Genomic DNA, 23934 nt, shown 5'->3' with positions numbered 1-23934 from the left:
TCCAAATTTCAAAAATTTTTATTTTGAAAGAATGAGAGAAATAAGACAGAGGTATCAATTAACAAGAACAATGTTACTGAAGAAAATACAATGATTTGTACTCCCCCACACACACAAAGCCCCCACCCCTCTCCCCATCCCTGGTACAATTATATTAAAACCATCAAAGTACATCTAACAAGGAGAAACAGCAGTATGGAATGAATAAAGCAAAGTTTCATACTGCTCAGTCCAACCAACCCATATCAAATGTCCTTCCCCCAAGCTCGACTCCAGCCACCATAATGATAAGGAGGTGTAGAGGAGACAACCACAGGAGTGACTTGGATCTCTGCTTACACTAGCAAAGTTCAGTGAAGATTCAATAGGAGTAATGATTCTGTTTCTCAGGGAAACAAACACTGGATACAGTTCCTCTGTCATGTTTCAGATGATTTAAGAGAACAGCTAGAGTTTGAGATTCACAGACTGCTAACAGGACTAATCCCTGCTCCCTCAACTGCAACAGCGGAGCAGCTGACAAATCCTGGTTAGCTGCTGAGAATAGTAGGAAGTGAGGCAGCTCTTGGCTTAAGAAAATCCAAAAGAAATGTCTGGTAACAAGTCTGCTTCAATTTCAAACTGTGAGCAAAGGAGCTTAGTAGGTTGGGTTGGGGCAAAGGCAAGGTGAAACTTTCAATTGTATCAGTTGAATAATTATATTATGTATTGACTGCATATATTCCTTATTTTGATTAAATTCAATATGGAGTATTTACAATTTCAACAACTGTTACAGCGGAGGCTAATCAGTATAACTCAGTGTCTCAAATTGAAGGAACTTTCTCCTAAGGTGGTAAATTTAAGTTTTCAGCTTGATCTATTGAGGGAATTTCCTTCATCCCACAGGAATACATCACTTGATTTATACCAGAAGTAGGATTCTCTTTACAGGAGGATTATTTTATTCTGCCTTCACTAGAAGCAGTCTATAAAGGGAAGGATACCTGTACAGGATTAGTTCAAGATCAGAGCCTTCTCGCACCTGCATGCGTGCACACACACATACACACACAAACACACTCACAGTAAATACAGTTTCCCACACATAATCTTACAGTCACATGCTTGCTGGAGTCCATCTCACAAATACACTTCAACAGTTAGCCATATACATGTACATGCAGCAAGATGTGAGAGTTGCCCCAGAGTGATTAAAGGTGGTGCACATATGTCTATGTGGGAAGGTCATTTTAGGGTACAGGTGTACACAAGCCAATAGGGCCATTAACTTGCAGATTATATTTTCCCTTTCCCTCAAGATAAATAAATAAATGAAATGAATTGAATTCATGAAAAACACTGACATCTTCCTGGGTGTCATGGAGGCAACTGCCTGGGAGGTCCACTTTTTGCACTTCTGCTTTCCTATGACAACTTCATTTTGCCCTGAGGGACCTTCTCATATAAAGAGGGCTGCTCCTCGGCATTCCCCACTTGCCCTGACAGTGGCAAGGGCTTCTTCTCTGAAGACCGGTCTTCAGGCTTGCGGGCAATCAGCAGGCGACAGGTGAGCAGGATTCCAAATACCAGAGCATGGGCATAGCGTTTGAGAGGATCACCGACTAGCTGATGGAAGAAGAGCACAGCCAACACCAGCAAGAGTAGGAAGAAGTTGGCCACATCTTTGGGCCGGCCAGGCACAAGGGTCATGACAATGCCACAGGCCACCTCAAGAGCACCAATGCTTTTGCGGAGGAGAATGGAATTGATCCCCATTTTCTTCAGCAGAGGGAGGGCTCGGACATAGCTCTTGTAAGCACGTTTCTAGAGTGAAATACCACAAAGAATGTCACATTAACCATGATTTTAACATTACAATGAAGAACACACAAAGTCCTTCCCCGCCATTCCCTTTATATGTCCCCACCAGATCCCTTTTTTTTTTTTTTACTGTGGCCCCTAAATAAAAGCTTTGTAATTAAGATGAGAAAAAAGCAAGCAATCTTCTGAGATCCCTGTGATTTAAAACTTTAGTAACAAACAAAATAAATAAATAAAAACAAAAACAAAATAAAACCCTTAGTAACACGGCAGCCTGGGTGGCTTAGCGGTTTAGCGCTGCCATCGGCCGGGGGCCTGATCCTGGAGACTGGAGATTCGAGTCTCACGTCGGCTCCCTGCATGGAGCCTGCTTCTCCCTCTGCCTGTGTCTCTGCCTCTCTCTGTGTGTGTTTCTCATGAATAAATAAATAAATAAGATCTTAAAAAAAAAAAAAAAACCTTAGTAACAACGGAGTGTCTGGGTGGCTCGGTTGAGAAGGTTGAGCATCCGACTCTTGATTTTTGGCTCAGGTTGTGATCTCAGGGCCCTGGGTTTGGGCTCTGCACTAAGCATGGAGTCTGCTTGTCCCTCTCCCTCTGCTCCTTCCCCTACTTGTGCTCTCTCTCTCTAAAATAAATAGATAAAATATTTTTAAATGAATAAATAAATCTTAGTAACCAGCACCAAAGAGAATTTGGCTTGATAGCTAAAAATTATTTTCTGATTATAAATCATAAACAACGCTAAAAGCATCTAAAAGAAAATTTACTGGGCCCATAAAATCTGGTATGAATTAGCCACAACCATATTTTCTAGTGCCTGCCTTGTCCAAACCCAGATGCATATGAATACCAACAAAAATGAAACGAGGGCAGCCCTGGTGGCGCAGCGGTTTGGTGCTGCCTGCAGCCTGGGGTGTGATCCTGGAGACCGGGGATCGAGTCCCACATCGGGCTCCCTGCCTGGAGCCTGCTTCTCCCTCTCCCTGTGTCTCTGCCTCTCTCCCTCTGTGTCTATGAATAAATAAATAAAATCTTAAAAAAAATGAAACGAGGCGGGGTGCCTGGGTGGCTCTGCCTCTGCCTTCAGCTCAGGTCATAATTTCAGGGTCCTGGGATAGAGACCCCACATCAGGCTCCCTACTCAGTAGGAAGTCTGCTTCTTCTTCTGCTGCTGCTCCCCCTGCTTGTACACTCTCTCTTACTCTCTCTCTCTCTCTCTCTCTCAAACAATAAATAAAAAGAAATCTTTAAAAAACAAAAGAAAAGACCATGTGATCCTATCTCCTTATCACAGTTGATCAAAGCCAGGGTAAACATGACTTTAGGAGGAAAAAACTGAAACAGGGTAAGGCACAGTATGGTAAAGCCTCACTAATTTTTTAAATATTTTATTTATTTATTCCTGAGAGAAAGAGAGAGTCAGAGACACAGGCAGAGGGAGAAGCAGGCTCCACGCAGGGAGCCCGACGAGGGACTCGATCCCGGGTCTCCAGGATCAGGCCTTGGGCCAAAGGCAGCACTAAACCGCTGAGCCACCAGGGATGCCCAAGCCTCACTAATTTGGACTTCCCTAATCTGGAATCTGTGATGATTCAGAAAAAAGCTGAGCAGAAGTTTACATTTGTGGAATCTGCAAAAATTCAAAAATGAGTGCTAAATAAATAGAAAAACAAAGATGTGTACAAACATTAGCCCCTTATATATCTTTAAAATATAGTAAGATAAAAATCATTCTTATGGTCAGTGAGATAAATCCCCAGGCCTTTACAAGACACTACTCTGATTAGCCTGGTGTAAGTTCATTAATTTTAATTTAACAAATATATATTGAACACCTACTATGGATTATGTGATGGAGATAAAAAGGTAAGTAAGACAGGGTCAAGAAGCTTTTGGTCTAGTGGGGGAAACAGATACATAAAACACCATTATAAAGCAACATGGTTAGTGACACATAATAGAAGTCTGTACGAGATCTAATTATAGCCCAAAGGGACACATCATAGAACAGAGGAGGAAATCACTGGATATATCACAAAGTAATAAGATTATATTGACCTTAGAGTAATAGATAATCATATTTTTCACTGTATTCAGATTGACCTGAGCCTCATTTTGTAGTAAATCGATGGGATTTTATCAAGTGTCTTATTAGTTTGGCCCACTGCTTTGTTTTCAGTAAGTATCCATTAATTCGTTCGATATTTATTAAGTTCTTCCTGGTGCTAGGCACTGTACTAGGTACTTTAGATACAGATACCAATCATTCAAAGGCCTTGCCTCCCTGAAGCTTGAGTTTATATGAAGAAAAGTTATGGATGCTGTATAAAATTATGTGGAGGCACACCAGAGTGATCAAGTCTCCGTAGATGGAAACTGAGAAAAGCTAGAGTGGAATATTAAAGGAAGAGCAGGTGTTTGCAAGATAACTAAGGGAAGGGCACTGCAAAAGAAACCAGATGAGCAAAGGCCCTGAAGCACAAAAAAGACTTGTGTGTTTCAAACACTGCCCCAGTTCAGCATAAGTTGGGAGAAGGAGGGGTGAGAGTGAGACATGAGACAGGGGAGGTAGATATGAATCATGGATCATGAGAATTATATATGTCCTTTTATATATGTCTATATATGTGTCACCATGAGATCATGGAGAACTATATATGTTGCATTGTGGAGGTGGATTTTTATCCTATAAGCCAGGGGGAGCAACAAAATTTGCTTTTGAGGAAGGTCCCTCTGAAAATAGTGTGGAGGATGGATTGGGAGAGGTATGCCTAGAAGTAAGGAGACCAAGCAAGAGACCTACAGTAATGACGTAGGAATAGAGGAAAGGGGACAGAGTCAAGAATACTTTTAATGCAAAAGCAACAGAATTTAGTGTTATATTGAAGGTGGACCCTGAGGGAAAGGGATTACATCAAGAAAGATTCTCTGGTCTCTGGCTTGGGTACCTGGGTAGAAGAGTGCTAGCATTCTCCAAGTTTGGGCATGCATCTGGAAGAAGAGGTTGGAGTTGGAACAAGAGGTATGAAGAAATAAGGGACTCAGTTTGGGTTTTTTTAGTTGAATTATCTCTAAGACATCTAAGTGGAGATGTCCAGTAGGCAGCTCAGTAAGAGAGGTCTGGAGTAAAGATACAGGATGGATAGTCATCAGGATCCCAGGTAGAATGTATACAGTGGGATAAATTGTGTGACAGACATTTAAGAAATGGAAAGAGGAAGATAGTCCACAACATAGGCAGAAGAGAGTGTGGTCAGAAAAGTAGGGAGAGGGACTCCTGGGTGGTTCAGTGGTTGAGCATCTGCCTTCGGCTCAGAGCGTGATCCCGCCTGCAGTCCCGGAATCGAGTTCCACACTGGGTTCCCCACGGGGAGCCTGCTTCTCCCTTTGCCTGTCCCTGCCTCTCTCTATATATCTCTCATGAATGAATAAATGAAATCTTTTAAAAAAAGAAAAAGAAAAGTAGGGGGAAAAGCAAAAGAGACAAGGTCATGGGGGCCAAGGTTTTCAAGAAGAGACTAGTCAAAAGTTCCAGATGCTGGGACACCTGGATGGCTCAGTGGTTGAGCATTTATCTGCCTTTGGATCAAGGAGTGACCTGGGGTCCTGGGATCAAGTCCCATGTCAGGCTTCCCACAGGGACCCTGCTTCTCCCTCTGCCTATGTCTCTGCCTCTCTCTGTGTGTCTCTCGTGAATAAATAATTTCTTAAAAACAAAAAGTTCCAGATGCAAGGCAAATATAAGAATCAGGCAGAAAGCCAACTTGACCTCTCAGAAACATCTGGCACTTAGAATAGTGTTCACACACTCTAGGTTTGGAACAAATGTTAAGTCATTTCTCTCACTTCTGGATAAGTGAATGCACCTTATTTCATGGATTAATTATCATGAGTGGCACAAGATAATCCTCTATGAGGAGTGTTAAAAGACCAATGGTTTAGTGGAAAAAAAAAAACCAACCATGGTTTTTGATTCAAAAAGACTTGGCTTTAAATCCCATCTTTGTCACCTTCTAGTTGAGTGTCCATAGGCTAATTATTTGACCTTTCTGAGCCTCATTTTCCTGAGCAGGGTTAAGACTAAAGTGAAATGAGCAAGGCTATTTGCCTTGAATGCAAAATTTAAGAGGGCACCAAAACACTTCTTGATTAAGGTAAATAACATCAATAATGAGCAAAATATCAAAGCTTTAAATAAAGGCAGGATCCAGCTCTGTGCTTATACAACCCTGCCTCATTTATCTCTTCCCAATCCTGGCCCTGCCAGATCCTGTCTTTAAAATTTCACCTCAACTTAGTCACTATCCTGTTCCTGAGCATGTAAAGAAATAGTGTTTGTCATTCTTCCTCCCTCTTCCCATTTTAGGTTAAATGAGGGACTTTCAGAGAAATTAGGAGAGAGGTTGACCAGTAAAACCCTGGCAGAGTAAAACTCTGGGCTGAACTGAGCCAGACCTAAATGGAGCAGAGCAGAAATGAGGGTTGGGGCACCTGGTGACAGGGAGAAGCGTGCCCATTTCCTCTCACTAGTAAACTAGATGCCACCTGCCCACTCTCTCCCCCTCTGCACTCTAGTGACAGTAGCAGGGCAACATTAGGGAAATCTAGACACAAGAGGCTTCCTTAACACTTTTAAGTGAGGACCATTTCTAATTAACAACACAAAGCTTCCCAAAGAGGCAGTTCCTAAATTCTAAATGTAAGCTTCTGACATGATGAATGCAGGACGCAAGAGTTTCTTAGTTCAGAGCCATTTCCAGATGCTGGCTGAGTGGCTTCTGGAAACACTCCTTTTTTTGGCTAAGGCTAACCACCCCATCATTCAAGAATAGATTATTAAACTATACTATAGTAGAATCTGTAGCCGGGGCCAAATTCTAGGTGTTTAAATCAAGTTCCTATGTCTCCAGTGATCTTTTTTTCTCTACATTTGGTGTAACTCCATATTACTTTTTCAGTTGTTTAACTTCTTAAACTACAGCTGTGGCTCCTTTATGCAGCTGTTGCCTCTTTTTTACCTTCTTTTCTCCAGAGGAAACTGCACATCAATAAGCCATTTCATCAAATTTTTAGTTCAAAGCTGAGTAGATACAGATACCATCTATTCTCCAGGACTCCAAACAGGGAATGTTTAATTTCTTAGAAATGGGGGGTCTAAACTTGTTTGGATGGAGTCTTGACACTATAGGAAGCCCTTTATTCTTTCTCCTGTGGAGCAAGATGGAGACATCAAAAGAATGCTAGTATTGCCAACTCCATCGATGTTTGGTCTGGTCCACCTCAGTTCTCACAATAGAAGGGTCACATGTCTTGAATCTATAGTAACTAGATCTCTAAAGACTTTAATTGTTCTGATAATAAGAATAAAGAGAGTTGACTGAGCCACTCTCCCAAAAGGCTCTCACAATTCACTTTGTTAGGTCTCTTTCCTTACCAGTGCAATGACCCAGACCCTGTAACCATAGTTTCCTTATAGGGCAAGGAAGCAAGGAAGAGAAGTGTTTAGTCAAATGTTTCAAATCTCTTTAATCAAAAGCAATCATCCAACAATATCCTTGGCCTGGGATTCTTAACATAAGCTAAATTTCAATTTTAGCTTTGCCCCTAACGTTGCTTAGAGAAAATTACTAAATATTCTATTATCTGGATTTTCCCTTTTGTAAATTAAATGAGTATTTTGGACATAGAGTAAAAAAAATCATAGCTTCATGGCATCAAACAAGGGCCACACACACAAACACGCACACATTTCATTATTAACGAACCATACAATGAGAAGTGCATATGTTTGCAAGCCATGGTGATTATTTTGATGATAATAGTGCTGAATCAAACACGATATGAGAAGATAGGATTCTGACATGAGTCCAAAGCATATGGAGCCTTTCTTTAGTCACACCTTTTTTCTTCTTGTCATTTACTCTTCACAACACCCCAGGGTTCATGATCTTATATTAATGACATTAAATTTGAACAGCTCAAAATGGTCTAATTATATTCACCTTCAATTGCAATTAATAACTGATCCAAGTCAGCTAACAGGACAAAATAGGAACAGAGGCCAAGTGGTTTGGTCCATTTCTGTACACTTATGCATGCCAGTTAGGTAAAAGAAAAAAAATGGCTTATCTAACTGTTGAATTCCATTTATAGAAAGTTCAAAAACAAGTAAACTAACTTATATTGTTAGAAGTCAGGAAAATAATTACCCTTGGGGAGGTAGTAATTGGAAGGGGTCATGGAGGGGTTTCTAGGGAGCTGGTAATGTTCTGTTTCTTGAACATTATACAGGAGTATTCTGAAAATTCCTTGAGCTGTAAGATGCACATTTCAGAATGTGTTACACTTCAATAAAATTTACAGAGGAAAAAAAACAATGAAAGCCAGAGAGGACACTGACAAAAATATATTTTGGTTAAAAATCTCAGCCTCGTTGCTATCTTATACCATAAAGGCTACATACATAACAGCTGCAAAATTTACTGACTCAAGTATGATTTTCCTGCATCTTTGTAAGGGAAAAAGCCATATGTGAATTATAGATTATTTCTTAAATGCAACAAATGCAATAAAAAGCCATCACGTGTTTAATTGCCAAATATCATTCAAATGTGAATGATAAATTCATTTAAGCAATTCTACTTTCCACTGTCATATAGTACCTACCTAAAGAGGAAGCTGGCAAACCTTGTCCTAGTAACCAAAGTGGATTCTTCCCAGATTGCATTTTAGGGCAGAAGAGTCTGACTTCACCCGTGAGTCAAAGGTAGCTCTGAAACAAGCATAGTTCTTGGCCATTGAGAGCCTACACATTCTCTGGCATCAGCTCCAACGTGGTTTAGCTTGGGATGGTTAGCTGTATGAACTAAGCAAAGTCACTTCACATTTCAGGGTCAGTTTCCTCTCTGAGGGAATAAATGTACTATACCACCTCAGAGAGCAGTCTAAGCATCAGTGAATTATTATCTTCTTACCTAGCTGGAAAGCAATTAATGGCAGTGATTGGAAGTATAAAAGATTACCTAAGGACATTAAATAAACTGCCCAAACATATCTGGAGTGTTTCCCCAGGGTTATACAAACAGGAGGGCATTTAACTATAGGTAAGCAAATCAACCAAATCAACAAACCTTCCCTATGAGGGGATGCAAAGAAGCAGAGACTTGCCCTGTTTTCCTTAGGGCGTAAATCCCTTGGCTTCACTGTGACAGGATTTTGGTGTTTTCTCACCATTCTACGTGTGGCCCCTTTTGATTACAGAATGGAACCACTGCTACAAAGAGCTGAATACCAAATTTAGAGCAAGTCAACCATTTGTTTGTTCCCCATCGTTGCACAGGAAACTGCTCAGCAGCATTTGTAAGTGCTGTCTCCCAATTTCAAGTGAATTAATGAAGGCATTTAGTCAAGGGAGTGATCAGTCATGTTGAATTCATGTGGGCTTTAGAGTACTCTATAATGACACTTGCTAAATCTGGAGGAGGTATGGGGCAACACACACCAAATGGACAATTCAGAGAGACATCTGGAAGTTCTGCATGGAATCCATTGTGCATTAACCAGCAGCAAGTGTAGAGTTTTCAATATAAACTAATTGCATAGGGATCCCTGGGTGGTGCAGCGGTTTAGCGCCTGCCTTTGGCCCAGGGTGCGATCCTGGAGACCCGGGATCGAATCCCACGTCAGGTTCCTGGTGCATGGAGCCTGCTTCTGTCTCTGCCTCTCTCTCTCGCTGTGTGTGTGTGTGTGTGTGACTATCATAAATAAATAAAAAAATTTTTTAAAAAAGTAAATAAACTAATTGCATAAAAGTCTGTTCACCAGGGCACATGAAAATAGCATCTTGCTCTTCTAAATACCTGATTTCAATCCCTTAAACTGACCATTCAAAGTAGTCAGGAAGCTACTGCATAATGTAGAATCAATTATCATCATCACTTCACCCAGAGCATTTCTTGAACACTTACTATATGTAAACACTGTGCTAGAAGCTTCCATATATAATCTCAATTAATATTTACAACAGCCTTCTTAAGGAAGTATTATCCATATTTTCTAGATGAGGAAACTGAGGCACTAAGAATGTTAAGATTCAAGCACAAACCTATATGACCGAAAGCCTGTGTTGTTTCCATTAACCTTTCCTGGCTTCTGCAGTATACAGGAAAGAAGTTAATACTCATTCGTCTGTTTGGTTTTTAGCAATGATTCTTCAGGGAGAGGACAATATGTAAGAATAATGCTAATGGTTTTAGAAGGAGAAAAAAAGAGTGGCAGAAAAGAAACAAACCAAAAATTTAAATTTGAAATTGGTTTCAAAGTAAAAGCAAGGATTGGTAGCAGTTGAACTGTTACAGAAAAAGAAGCAAGAACATGCCAGGTATTTTCAAGATTCAGTTGCAAGGGATGCCTGGGTGGCTCCGTGGTTGATCGTCTGTCTGCCTTTGGCTCAGGGAGTGATCCCTGGGATCCAGGATCGAGTCCCACCTTGGGCTTCTTGCATGGAGCCTGCTTCTCCCTCTGCCTAGGCTTCTGCCTCTCTCTCTCTCTCTTTCTCTCTCTCTCTTTCTTTCTGTGTCTCTCATGAATAAATAAATAAAACCTTTTTAAAAAAAAAAAAAAGAATCAGTTGCAAGTTCTGACATCCAAAAAGGCAGTTGTAATCATTAATGACTCCTCTACTGAGAATATTGAGTCGCGAACTTGGTTTCTAACCTCTGTTCCCACAACAGCTTACCCTATGATATTGAATTAGTTTAATACATTAGAAAATAAGAATAAGTAATAAAAGGAATTTACCCCACTGATATGTTTTAAAGAACAAATAATCTTTAAATAACAACACTTTGAGATCTTATAAGAAAAGCCACTGCAGGCAATGCATGACTGTCAATGCAGAGGAATCACTCCTAAATCAAAAACAGAAAATCCCAGACAATCATCCTAGCTGATGTAGAGTTGGGATCCTAAGGGGCCATACCCGCTTTCTAGGAGCAAGAAATGACTCCTGAACTATATAATCAAGATCCAACCAGAGAATTCTGAAGGGTGGTGACCAGCCAAGACAATGCTCCAATGACTCATTCATTCACTCATCCATTCAACAAATATAAATTGAGCACCCTCTTTGTACTAGAACTGAATTTTTCCCATTTCTTATGGACTCAAGAATAAAGCTTGGCCGGCCCAGGACTGGTGCAGTGGGCCCTGTGCTAGACAGCCATCCCCAGCCTGGGGCCCAATATTCAATGCAGAAGGGGACCCTGGAAAAGTCAATCTGAAAATCCTCCTCAAGTCTATCTCCCAGTGAGATGTAGTTCTTCCTTTCTTTCCAGATGCTCCTGAACACATAAGCCCAGAATTGTGCATATACACACACACTCACACACACAGGCACAATGGTTCTATATGCTGTATTAGCTTATACCTATTTAAGTATGTTCGTTTGTATGATATGAAATCTTGAAATTGGTTTCTTCTGTCTTTCAGTAGACTGCAATATAAAGCTCCACTCCTTAGGAAGAAACCTGCTGTAAACCCATTTGTGGCTGGTCCTCCTCGTGAGCTCCTGCCGAGCTGATAGAAAGCTTCCCGGTGACTCCATTTTAGTTGGATTGCCTGCAGAACCTTATAGTGTACTTAGGGTGCAGCTTGGGAGGCCTCTAAAACAGCTGAGGAGGGCCTGGGGGACAGGGAATATACTGAAGAAGGATACTATGTCCTAAGGAAAGGGAAAGCTCAAAAATACCTAAGGTGTATACACAAACATATTAATACATGGATATATGTAAAGTAAAGCAAGAGCATACTCATTTACTTGTAATCTAACACCAAACTACTACCACCAAGACAGAAATAGAGTGGCATTTCACCTCCACCCTGTCCCTCTGCCTTTGGTGGCTTCTGCTACCCCACCTCCCCCTTCCCCTCCCCAGGGCAGGCTGCCTTGGATACTCATTTTGACCTGATTTCAATTCCATCTGGTCAAACATGCTGGGAGGAGGGGAAGGAGGAAGGAGAAATACATTAGTATTTGCCACTGGGGCCAGGCTTAGGCCCTTGAGTCCCAGGCACCCTCCCAGCACCCCAGGGTAATCCCATGGTGAGGGAGACATGGAAAGCACCAGCCCAAAGCCTGAGACAGAAGCCAGCACTGCCTGCAAATATTTTCTGAGCATCTACAATTTGCTGGGCTCCATCTATTTGCAGCTCACGTTGAGGGGCCCTGGAATGCTCAGCAGTGGGGTCCAGGAGAGCTATTTATTTCTGTCAAGGTGGGGGGCTGGTCCTCCTTGCTTCAGCCCTAAGGGGGAAACCCTCTGGCCTCTTTTCTCTCTCCCTCCCTGTTTTTCCCCTAAGCTCCTTTCTTTCTTGACCTTGAGAGACCAGTAAGGGGTTTCCTTCCATTACTGGCAGTCAGGCAAAGGCAGTGAGAAGCAGGTTCTCTTCAGCTGGGGCGGGGAAATGAAGAGGCAAAGTGACGAGGGAGAGACCCGAGACCGAAAGTGCTGGAAACATCCCCTGCCATCTCCTCACACTCCACAGCGTAGGAACAAGTCTTCACACCCAACTGGGGAGAGCAGCCCAGCCCCCAGGTTGCAGAGGAAATGTTTTGGCCAGTCACCTTCGATGATTCCAACTCTGCAAAGGGGAAAACCTGCAGAGGACCTGCCCTCCCTCCCCTGCCCCCAGCATCCACAGGAAGCTAGGTGAGGATTATAGACTATTTTGCCGGAGAGAAGAGGCAGACTTTACAAATTTTGCAGATTAGCCCACAAACAAAACAAAACAAAACAGCCAAGTCTCCCTTGAGAGAAGGGGTAAGAAGCAGGAGCTCGGTGACCTTTATTTGGGCCAATACTGCTTTGTCTCAAGGATACAGACACACACGCCCAGGCAGCTAGGGGATTAGCTCTCCGCCAGGGATGAGGAATACCTTTTCCCGCCCCTAAAAAAAATTGCTTGTTTTAGTAGCCCATTCTCCTCCAGCTCTTTCCCTCCTTCCCTTTTGTTCCTCCCTAAGATAAACAAACTCTCCAGCTTGCTAAACTCTTAGCTCCAAGGGAAGGAATCGGACTTGCAGACTGATTGCCCGTACTTCGGGTGTGCTAGAAGGAGGGAAGGATTCATGCCAATGACAGGTGTTACGCAGGTCTCAGCCTTTTGGTTTACTTGGAGATGGGGGTGTACTCGCTGGGCAACCCCTCCCCCAACTGGCATCCAGAGGTTCAAAAACAGTTGCTCCCAGCATAGCCCACAGATGAAATCGCTCTTGTCCAGCTGCTCTTTCAGAGCTGGAAAGTTGTTGGGGAAAAGGTATGGTCCGGGGTGGGGGTAGGGGTTAAGGGGACGAGACCAGGGACTCGGAAGGAAAGGAGCGGAAAGGTACTCGCAATCCCTTGGGGGGTGCGTCCCTCGTCACCCGTTCGCTTCACTTACCATCTCAGTGTAGGCATCTTTGCTGAGCCTGGGGGTCAACTTGATAGTTCCCATGAAAACAAAGAAGAGTCCCAGGGCCACTGAGAGGGCCACGACGGTTACGGTTCTGGGGGATGCCATGGGGTCACCAAGGCAGGTCCCAACTAATCCTTCCGCTTTGCGCACCCTGTCTAAAGCGCAGCAGTTTGCACAGAGAGAGCTAGAGGGACGCTGCGGAGGCTGCAGGCAGCTAGAATGACAAAGGGAGAGGAGGGAGCTGGAGAGAAAAATTGAGAGATCGAGATTCAACCTCTCTCACTACAACAATCTCTGGGTCCTAATGCCCTACGCTTACTCCTCACTGGCCGAAAGCACAGCCTGGAAGTTAAAAGAGGACCTAAACCGAGGTGGAAACTCCACGTCTTAAAATGGGGGGAAAGTAGATTATGCTTGCGTTGGGCCCCTGGGCTGCCTCTAGAATGAGGAATCTGGGAAGACCTCCTTTCCAACCACCTTCCCGCCAGGCTCACTTTTCATCTCTATGGTCCTCTATAGTTATTCACTCCCTCTTTACCACCTCCCTCCTTCCCTCCCCTTTTCCTTTCCCTCAGTCAAAAAATTAGTCCTCAGTTGCTTGTTTCTGCAGTGGGTAAGGCTCAAGGCTAAAACTCCCAAGTTGTCAGGCTCCATTGCTACTGAAGGAAGCTTTATCTTTCTCTTCCTGGAAAACCTTTAAAGGCTCCCATTGACCAGTGGTTAACTCCAGAGTTTTAAATCTGGCATTCGAGGCCTTCCACATTTTGACCTCTGCTTCTCTTTGGAGGTTTATCTTCCAAGAGCTCCCAAGCCACCCATCCTCTCCTATCTGCTCATGGACCCATTCAACCGGAGTTTTCCCACCTCTCCTACATTCCCTTCCCCTACTCCATCACTCTTCCTTAACATTTAACATTTTCTTCAATATCACCTCCTCCACAAAGCCTTTCCTGATCCAGTCCCAGCTGGATATGGTTTCTCTCTCCTCTTATATCCTGTAATAATAACCAGTATCTGTTTACTAAGTGCTAGACATCACCCATTACTTGCATTAATTCATTCAATCTTTACAGCAACTCTGTGAGCTAGGTATAAGCTCCCATATTACGGATAGATCATTGAGACACAGAGAAATTAGGTGACTTGCTCAGGAGTATATGCTAGTAGTAGAGAGACAGAATTCAAACTTAGGCAGTCTTAACCTGGGTTAAGAGCCTGGTTCTTAACCATTGTTCTATTGCCTCTCCTTACTTGATGTTTGCATCCTAAGTATGGCCTGATCTGATTGTGCTTTGCACTGTAATTACACACACACACACACACACACACACACCCCTTTTTGATGAGGCATTGTTCATTAAGAAAGATAATAGTCTTGGGACGCCTAGGTGGCTCAGCGGTTAAGTGTCTGCCTTCGATAAAATAAAATCTTTTTTTTTTTTTTAAAAAAAGAAAGAAAGGTAACAGTCTGAAGTCAGGGACTGTGCCTGGGTGGCTCAGTGGTTGAGCTTCTGCCTTTGGCTCAGGCTGTGATCCTGGGTCCAGGGATCGAGTCATGCGTCAGGCTCCCTACAAAGAGCCTGCTTCTCCCTCTAGCTGTCTCTGCCTCTCTCTGTGTGTGTCTCTCATGAATTAATAAATAAAATCTTTTAAAAAATAAAAATTAAAAAATTAAAAAAATAGTCTGGAGTCAGGTCCAGAAGGTCCAAGGTTTATTTATTTTTTTAAAGATTTTTATTTATTCATGAGAGACACAGAAAGAGAGGCAGAGACATAGGCAGAGAGAGAAGCAGGCTCCATGCAGGGAGCCCGATGTGGGACTCAATCCTGGGGCTCCATGATCACACCCTGGCCTAATGCAGGCGCTCAACTGCTAAGCCACCCAGGCATCCCTAGGTCCAAGGTTTATTTTATTTTTATTTTTATATTTTTTAAAGATTTTATTTATTTATTCATGAGAGGCAGAGACACAAGCAGAGGGAGAAACAGGCTCCATGCAGGAAGCCTGATGTGGGACTGGACTCCTGGTCTCTAGGATCACACTATGGACTGAAGGCAGTGCCAAACCGCTGAGCCACTCGGGCTGCCCTAGGTCCAAGGTTTAAATGCCAGCTCTGCCACTCTGTGAACTTGTCACTTAACTTCTCTGAGCCTCCATTTCCACATTTATAAAACATCTATGAAAATTCTGCCTCAGGAGCGCCTGGGTGGTTCAGTGGTCGAGCATCTGCCCTTGGCTCAGGTCGTAGTTCCAGGGTCCTGGGATTGAGTCCTGCATCAAGCTCCCTGCAAGGAGCCTGCTTCTTCCTCTACCTATGTCTCTGCCTTTCTCTGTGTGTCTCTCATGAATAAATGAATAAATTTAAAAAAAAAGAAAATTCTGCCTCAACGGTTTGTTGTAAGAATTTGATATAAGTAAATTGTATAGCACAGTGTGAAAACTATAATGATGGAGTTCCCTTTTTGCTTCTTTTGCCTTCCTAATCTATTCCACAGTTGGTTTAGATTATAAGCATTTCAAGGGTAGGAACAACTTCTACATATTGCCCATGGTACCTAGAACAATGCCTTTTGTGCAGCAGATCCTAATAAATTTTCCTTGCAAAGAAAACTGATGAATTTATTTTTTAAAATATTTTGCTTATTTATTTATTTACTTATTTGGGGGAAAAAGAGAGAGAGAGAGCATGGTGGGGGAGGGCAGAGGGACAAGCAGACTCCCTGTTAAGCAGGGAGCCCGATGATGTGGGGCTCAATTTCAGAACCCTGAGACTATGACCTGAGTCAAAGACAGATGCTTGATCGACTGAGCCACCCAGGTGCCCCCAAAACTGGTGAATTTAAATGCACTTGTTATTCCTGGGAGTGGTAACACTTTAAGGCTTAGCAATCATTACATCTTATTGCTGAAGTGTTCAGTCTTTTGTGATTATGATTCAACCTATAAATTACTGAGTGCCAACAATGAGCATACAAGTGAGTTAGATACTATAGGAATTTTTTTTTAAGATTTTATTTATTTATTCATGAGAGACAGACAGAGAGAGGCAGAGACATAGGCAGAGGGAGAAGCAGGCTCCATGCAGGAAACCCAATGTGGGACTCCATCCCCAGTCTAGGGATCATGCCCTGAGCCAAAGAAAAATCCTCAAACGCTGAGCCACCCAGGCCTCCTGGCACTATAGGAATTATATGCCATTTTGCTTTCAAATTGCATGATAATGGGAATAATAATATTCATTATAAAATGTACACAATACTGAATAATAATAATAAATATAAGGAAAAAATAACTCTTGCTCCCAATGTGCCGAGATGAACATTTTTATTCTGATTGATCATTATTCTAATTGACCTTTTTCTTAAATATCTCTCTATGTACAAAACATATATAAATTAGTTTTTCAAAATTTGATCCTACTATAGAATCAGTTTTATACCCTGTTTTTTTTCACTTGTTAGCATTTTTTCTGTATCATTAACCTGTCTTCAAAAACACAATCTTGGGCAGCCCGAGTGGCTCAGCGGTAGCACTGCCTTTGGTGCAGGGCATGATCCTGGAGGCCTGGGATCAAGTCCCACGTTGGGCTCCCTGCATGGAGCCTGCTTCTCCCTCTGCCTGTGTCTCTTCCTTTCTCTCTCTCTCTGTGTCTCTCATGAATAAATAAATAAAATCTTAAAAAAAACCCACAATCTTTCCAAAATGATTGTATAATACTTAAGCATCATTTGAATGTATGATGTATAATTCATTTGAGTATTCTATTGCTAGATATTGTTTTCATGGTTTTTGTTTCTGCATAAAAAGGTGCAGTGCACATCCTTGTATATCAATCTTTGTGAAAAATCTTGAATTTTTCCTTAGGATAAATTTCTAGAAGTTGGATGGGTCAAAATTATGAACTTTTTATATATACATATTCATTTTCATACGTATATATTTTACAATAGCTAACATTTACTTATCACCTAGAGGATATCAGACACTTTGTTAAGTCACTTGCATGTATCGTGAGATTAGTATTATTAATTCCCTCCATTTTATGAATGAGAAAATGGAAGAAAGAGTGACGCAGCTCCTCAGTTCCAGAACAGAGCCACTACCTATTGGGGTATTCCACTTAAACCTGTATTATTCCTCCATCTGGTGCTGCCGCTCCTTTAAATCATTTAAAGACATGAATGTTTAAAAGACTCTTGATACATATTACTAATGTGATTTCCAAAAAGGAAATTAACTTTCCCATCAGCAGTATAAAAGTATGTACGCATCTCCACATCTGATCTGCATTGAGAATTTCAGTGTTTTTCATCCTCACCAATTTCATTCATAAAAATTTCTATTTTGTGAATTACTAGTATTAGAACTTTTTTTTAAGATTTTATTTATTTATTCATAGAGTCAGAGAGAGAGAGACAGACAGAGACACAGGCAGAGGGAGAAGCAGGCATCATACAGAGAGCCTGACATGGGACTCGATCCAGGGTCTCCAGGATCAAGCCCTGGGCTGCAGGCGGCGCTAAACCGCTGCGCCACTGGGGCTGCCCTAGAACTTTTTTATATATATTTGTGGATCATACATATAACTTTTGTTTATGTCCTTTTCCATTTTTTAGTATTGGTTGGGTTTTTTTTTTTTTAAGATTTTATTTACTTATTCATGAAAGACACAGAGAGAGAGAGGCAGAGACATAGGCAGAGAGAAGCAGGTTCCATGCAGGGAGCCTGAGACTCGATCCCAGATCTCTAGGATCACACCCTGAGCCAAAGGCAGGCGCCCAACCGCTGAGCCACGCGGGCGTCCCAAGTATTGGTGTTTTTTTGATTGATTTATAAGAGCTCTTTATATCATATCGACAACAATTACGTTTTATTTTTATTTTTTTGAAGGAAACCAGTCGCTTTTTATTTTTTATTTTTATTTTTTTAAAGATTTCATTTATTTATTCATGAGGGACACAGAGAGAGGCAGAGAGACAGGCAGAGAGAGAAGCAGGCTCCATGCAGGGGGTCCGATGTGGGACTCCACCCAGGGACTCCAAAATCACGCCCTGGGCTGAAGGCAGGCGCTCAACCGCTGGAGCCACCCAGACGTCCCTCAATTATGTTTTAAATATCTTTCCCAGTTTGTGTTTGCCAATAAATATGATGGAGTCAAATCTAGCAATACTTGGGACGCCTGGGTGGGTCAGACGCTTAATCGCTGAGCCACGCAGACATCCCTGCTTACACTTTTTAAAGTTGTATTATGTTTTCATTTTTGTTTTACATTTTTTAAAAGATTTTGTTTATTTATTCGTGAGAGACACAGAGAGACAGCGGCAGAGACACAGGCAGAGGGAGAAGCAGGCTCCACGCAAGGAGCCCAACGTGGGACTCGATCCCGGGTCTCCAGGATCAGGACCTGGACTGAAGGTGGCGCTAAACCTCTGAGCCACCCGGGCTGCTCTGTTCTATATTTTTAAGATTTTTATTTTTTTATTCATGAGAGACATAGCGAAAGAGAGAGGGAGAGACATAGGCTGAGGGAGAAGCAGGCTCCATGCAAGAAGCCTGATGTGGGACTCCATCCCGCATCCCGGGATCACGCCCTGGGCCAAAGGTAGATGCTCAACTGCTGAGCCACCCAGGCATCCCTCTTTTTTTTTTTACATTTAATTTGTTGATGAATTCTGTCCTTGTTGGTTTGTGATGCTTCTTTTATTATATATTGGGTTCTTTTTTTTAATATTTTATTTATTTATTCATGAGAGACACACAGAGAGAGAGAGAGAGAGAGAGAGGCCAAGACACAGGCAGAGGGAGAAGCAGGCTCCATGCAGGGAGCCCGACGCGGGACTCGATCCCGTGTCTCCAGAACCAGGCCCTGGGCTGAAGGTGGCATAAACCGCCGAGCCACCCAGGCTGCCCCTATATTGGGTTCTTATCTTTTCATTAGGTCGGTCTCAAGGCTTCTATTCCACTGATTTGTCTGTTGATTCTTGTGGCAATATAATGTTTTAAATATTATTTTTTTAATTAATTAATTTATTTATTTATTATATTTATGATAGTCACAGAGAGAGAGAGGCAGAGACACAGGCAGAGGGAGAAGCAGGCTCCCTGCACTGGGAGCCCGATGTGGGACTCGATCCCGGGTCTCCAGGATCGCGCCCTGGGCCAAAGGCAGGCGCCAAACCGCTGCACCACCCAGGAATCCCTAAATATTATTTTTTAAAAGATTTTATTTATTTATTCATGAGAGACACAGAGAGAGGCAGAGGGAGAAGCAGGCTCCATGTAGGGAGCCTGATGTGGGACTCGATCCCGGGTCTCTAGTATCACTCCCTGAGCTGAAGGCGGCGCTAAACCGCCGCTGAGCCACCCGAGCTGCCCTGTTTTAAATATTATGTATACATTTTAATAACTTATAAGCCGAGTATCCCATCATTATTATTCTTTTTTGAACATTTCTTTGCTATTCTTTGCTATTCCCTCAATTTATTCTTTTAAGTGAACTTAAAATGACTTTATCACAGTAAAATAACTTTGAATCTTGTCTAAATTGAATTAAACATATAATTAATTTTTAAAAGCTATCATGATGGGGAGGTGGGTGAGGGGGATAGGGTAACTGGGTGACAGGGATTAAGGAGAGCACACAATGGGATGAGCACTGGGTGTTATACTTTGCTAGCAAATTGAGTTTAAATAAAAATTTTAAAAAGCTGCATCTTTCAAAATTTAGCTTTCCTATCCAGAAATTGGCATCGATTTCCATTTATTCAAATCCTAGTTGCTGAGAGATATAGAAATATCCTTGTTTTTTTTGTTTTGTTTTGTTTAGAGCATATGCATTTTTAAAAGTTATTTCTAGGGATTCTATGCTATTTTTTGTCATCTTCACAAATGGATTTTTTTCTCCATTATATCTTCTAACTGGTTGTTGCTGACTTAAAGGAAAACTATTGATTGCTATTCAGCCACTTTGTCGAACTCTTTTTCTGAACTCTCTTTTCTGAGTTAAATCTGAGTGTTTCAGTTGATTCCCTTGGGTGTTCTGAGGAGCAACGAACGAAGCAGCTACAAATAATGATGATTTTTGTTTCTTTTCCAATAGTTATACCTCATTCCTTTTTCACATCTTACTGTGTTAGCTACAGGCCAGCTTCTAACGTTTGCTTGGCCTGGGGCAAGAGTACAAATGGAGGCCCACTTACCACATGTCAAGGAACCATGAATTGGAACACAAAGAGAAGCAAGAAAGCCAATGCTTGTTACTACTGGGAAAGGATCATTGTTATGGAAGAATCTATTGCTATTGAGAGAGAAAAGACTTGACAAGTTGATTTATCTTTTCTCTTACTAAGCACTTCTGCTGCTCAAATTCTCCCTGCGCACTAAAGCAGTGTCTGATAGCAGCAGCAGCATAACTGACAACCCTTCATGGGATTCTGATGCATTTGCCTTTTGTTTCCAGTACACAGGGCAAGCAATATGAAGCATTCCCCTTACATTTAAATGATGTTAATTATGAGAGCAGAGTATTAGGGTCATGTGTGTGCCACACTGAGCACTGGACCCCAAGTGACACAAATGCCCCTGTCTTACTTAATAAATTCATTTTTGTATATTTGTAATATGAAGGATCCTCTAAACTGTGGGTGCCAGAGCAGAAGCCCCTCTTGCCCAGGTCTGAGGATAGTACTGGTTACTCAGCACATGTCTAAGCACTTTTATTTTATTATTTTTTAAAGATTTTATTTATTTATTCATGAGAGACAGAGAGAGAAAGAGAGAGAGAGAGAGAGAGAGGCAGAGACACAGCAGAGAGAGAAGCAGGCTCCATTGAGGGAGCTTGACATGGGACTCCATCCAGGGACTCAAGGATCACGCCCTGGGCCGAAGGCAGATGCTCAACCTCTGAGCCACCAAGGCGTCCCTCTAAGCACTTTTAAATGGCAGCCACCTAGCTTTGTCTTCAATCCTAGTAAGAATGCTTTTAGTAATACAGAGTTATCATTTACTGAGGGCTTACCCTGTGTCAAATGCCATTATAAGTGCTTTACATACATTATCTCATTCATTCCTTACAGCAACACCCCAAAATAGGAACTATCATTAGGCTTTGTTTCGCTAAGTAACTTTTTTTTAAGATTTTATTTATTTATTCATAGGCACAGAGAGAAAGGGGCAGAGACACAGACAGAGGGAGAAGCAGGCTCTATGCAGGGAGCCTGATGTAGGACTGGATCCCAGGTCTCCAGGGTCACACCCCAGGCTGCAGGCTGCGCCAAACCGCTGTGCCACCAGGGCTGCCCTGTTTTGCTAAGTAACTTGCTCAAAGTCACATGTCTGTATGTTACTGAGCTGGGATTTAAAACCAGGTATGAAAAAAAAAAAACAGGTATGTCTGGAAAAAGTCCATTTTATTAACTGTTACATTACACTAACTTCTATTTTGTCATTTATAATAATATTAGCTGTTTGTTTCAGATGAGTCTTTAACTTTATTTGGCTCTGGAGGCAAAATAGAATACTGGATTTTTATTTATTTATTTTTTAAAGATTTTAATTTATTTATTCATGAGAGACACAGAGAGAGATCCCGAATACTCTCAGGGACACAGGGATCCCGAATACTGGATTTTTAAACCTGAACTTGAGAGATGCCTGGGTGACTCAGTGGTTGAGTGTCTGCCTTCAGCTCAGGTTGTGATCCTGAGGTCCTGACATCCAGTCCCTCATCAGGCTCTCGGCAGGGAGTCTGCTTCTCCCTTTGCCTGTGTCTCTGCCTCTCTCTGTATATCTCTCATGAATAAATAAATAAAATCTTAAAAAAAGAGTCTCTTAAAAAATAAATAAATAAACTTGAACTTGAAACTGAACTGAGATCCAGTGCCTGGTTCCTAAAGAGGTGACCCTCCTTGTTGTCTCTTGGGGCATGAGAAATTCTATTCATTTTTTAAAAAAGATTTATTTACTACTTTTTAGAGAGAAAGAGGGGGACAGAGGGAGAGGGAGAGAGAATCTCCAGCATACTCCCTGTGGAATGTGGAGCCCAACGTGGGGCTCCATCCCAGGATCCTGAGATTATGATCTGAGCCAAAACTGAGAGTCAGATGCTCAACTGACCAAGCCACCCAAGCGCCACAAGAAATTGTATTCTTGATCCATACCATTCTGTACATCCTATCATTTGCATATTTGCAGGTTTCTGCTCCAATTGTAGAGGTCTCTGGTTAGTGACTACACCAGAGGTCACAAACTTATATGCCTACAGAAGGTGAAGAGTTCATGTAAATGTGTAAATCCCATGAAGTATTAGGCAACAGATACTAAATTTTTTGTATAGTGATCCCTGAATGCTCTTAAAATTCTGGGGTAACTGCTAATGAGGCCACCATCTATGTACACTACAGATCATCCTTCATTCTGAAATGATCAAAATTTTGTTGATTTTCAGTGTGGTCTGAGAACCCCAACTGCTATAGTATTTCCTTTAGGTACTTTGTCAGCTTGTCTGGTAGAGTATCAATGTTACTTTGTTTCTGGCTCGCTTTTACTTGTTGTCTTATTCAAAGAAACATCATTTCCCTTCTTTGTTATGGGAGAGGTTTTCTGTGACATGTACAAGGTAGATATTCTGCAAACTTATTTGCCTTGTCATAGTCGTTCCATAGTGGTCCCAAAATACTGTGAGATTCTCAGTAGAATGGGTATAACACCCATATCTTCCATAGGGTCATAACTTCATGACTTGCTCTGTAGGCTGCAGTAAGATGCCCTCATGTTATCACTATCTATCACATGTGGAGCAATCACTCTGTGCTAGGTATTGTATAATTACAGGACATTATGTACATACATCAGCCCATTCGAGCTTCAAGACATCCCTGGGAAACAAGTCCAATGAGTTCTATTATAAAAGATCTATCTATCTATTTTTACAGATGGGAAAATTGAAGCTCAAAGAGGTTAGGCTATATGCCCAAGGTAATCTCATGAGTGGTAGAGCTCAAAATAGAGTATGCCTAACTGCAGAGCCTACTTTTTGGGCCACTATTGGTTTTTAACCTTGGCTGGCATTAGAATCAACTGGAGGGACCCTGGGTGGCTCAATGGTTGAGCATTTGTCTTTGGCCCAGGGCATGATCTTGGAGTCCCGGGATGGAGTCCTGCATCGGGCTCCCTGCATGGAGCCTGCTTCTCTCTCTACTTCTCTCCGTGTCTCTCATGAATAAATGGATGAAATCTTTAAAAAAATAGAATCAACTGGAAATTTCTTTTTTAGGTCATAGAAGCAGGGCCCATCTGCAGAGATTCTGATTTAATTGGTCTGGGGTGGAGTCCCCAGCACAGGTATTTTTAGAAAGCTTTTCAAGTGACTTCCAATGTGCAGCCATACTAATGAACACTGGACTCTGGTCCTCAAAACTCAGTGACCTCAACTGTATCTCAGGGAAACACAAGGTGGGCAAAGAGTGAAAAGTGAAAAGAGAAACAAGGTTATAGTGGGGTGAGTGCTTTTGTTTACCATAGGTGACATATGTTCTTTATAAGGTAGGTGTGAACAACAAGCTCTGAGGACAGCTTGCACAGTAATGGCTCTTTCCTCAGCTTCACAAGTAGTGCTAATTGAGGTCCTCTACCGCATTGGACTGAATGTGTCAGTTATATCAAAATCCCAACTA

General features: G+C 42.0%; 1 protein-coding gene across 1 annotated transcript; it reads right to left on the bottom strand.

Moving 5' to 3' along the window:
* On the bottom strand, positions 1-13537 carry TMEM35A (transmembrane protein 35A). Its single transcript, XM_038587857.1, has 2 exons — positions 13246-13537; positions 1-1806 (listed from the first exon to the last, which is right to left on the bottom strand). The coding sequence occupies exons 1-2, from the start codon at positions 13363-13365 to the stop codon at positions 1408-1410; spliced, it is 519 nt and encodes a 172-aa protein (XP_038443785.1). The 5' UTR covers positions 13366-13537; the 3' UTR covers positions 1-1407.
* Positions 13538-23934: the final 10397 nt, after the last annotated feature.

This window comes from Canis lupus, chromosome X, assembly GCF_011100685.1.
Source record: "Canis lupus familiaris isolate Mischka breed German Shepherd chromosome X, alternate assembly UU_Cfam_GSD_1.0, whole genome shotgun sequence".
Taxonomy (NCBI): domain Eukaryota; kingdom Metazoa; phylum Chordata; class Mammalia; order Carnivora; family Canidae; genus Canis; species Canis lupus.
Note: the sequence above shows the minus strand (reverse complement) of the source record. Positions and strands in the feature narration are given on the sequence as shown.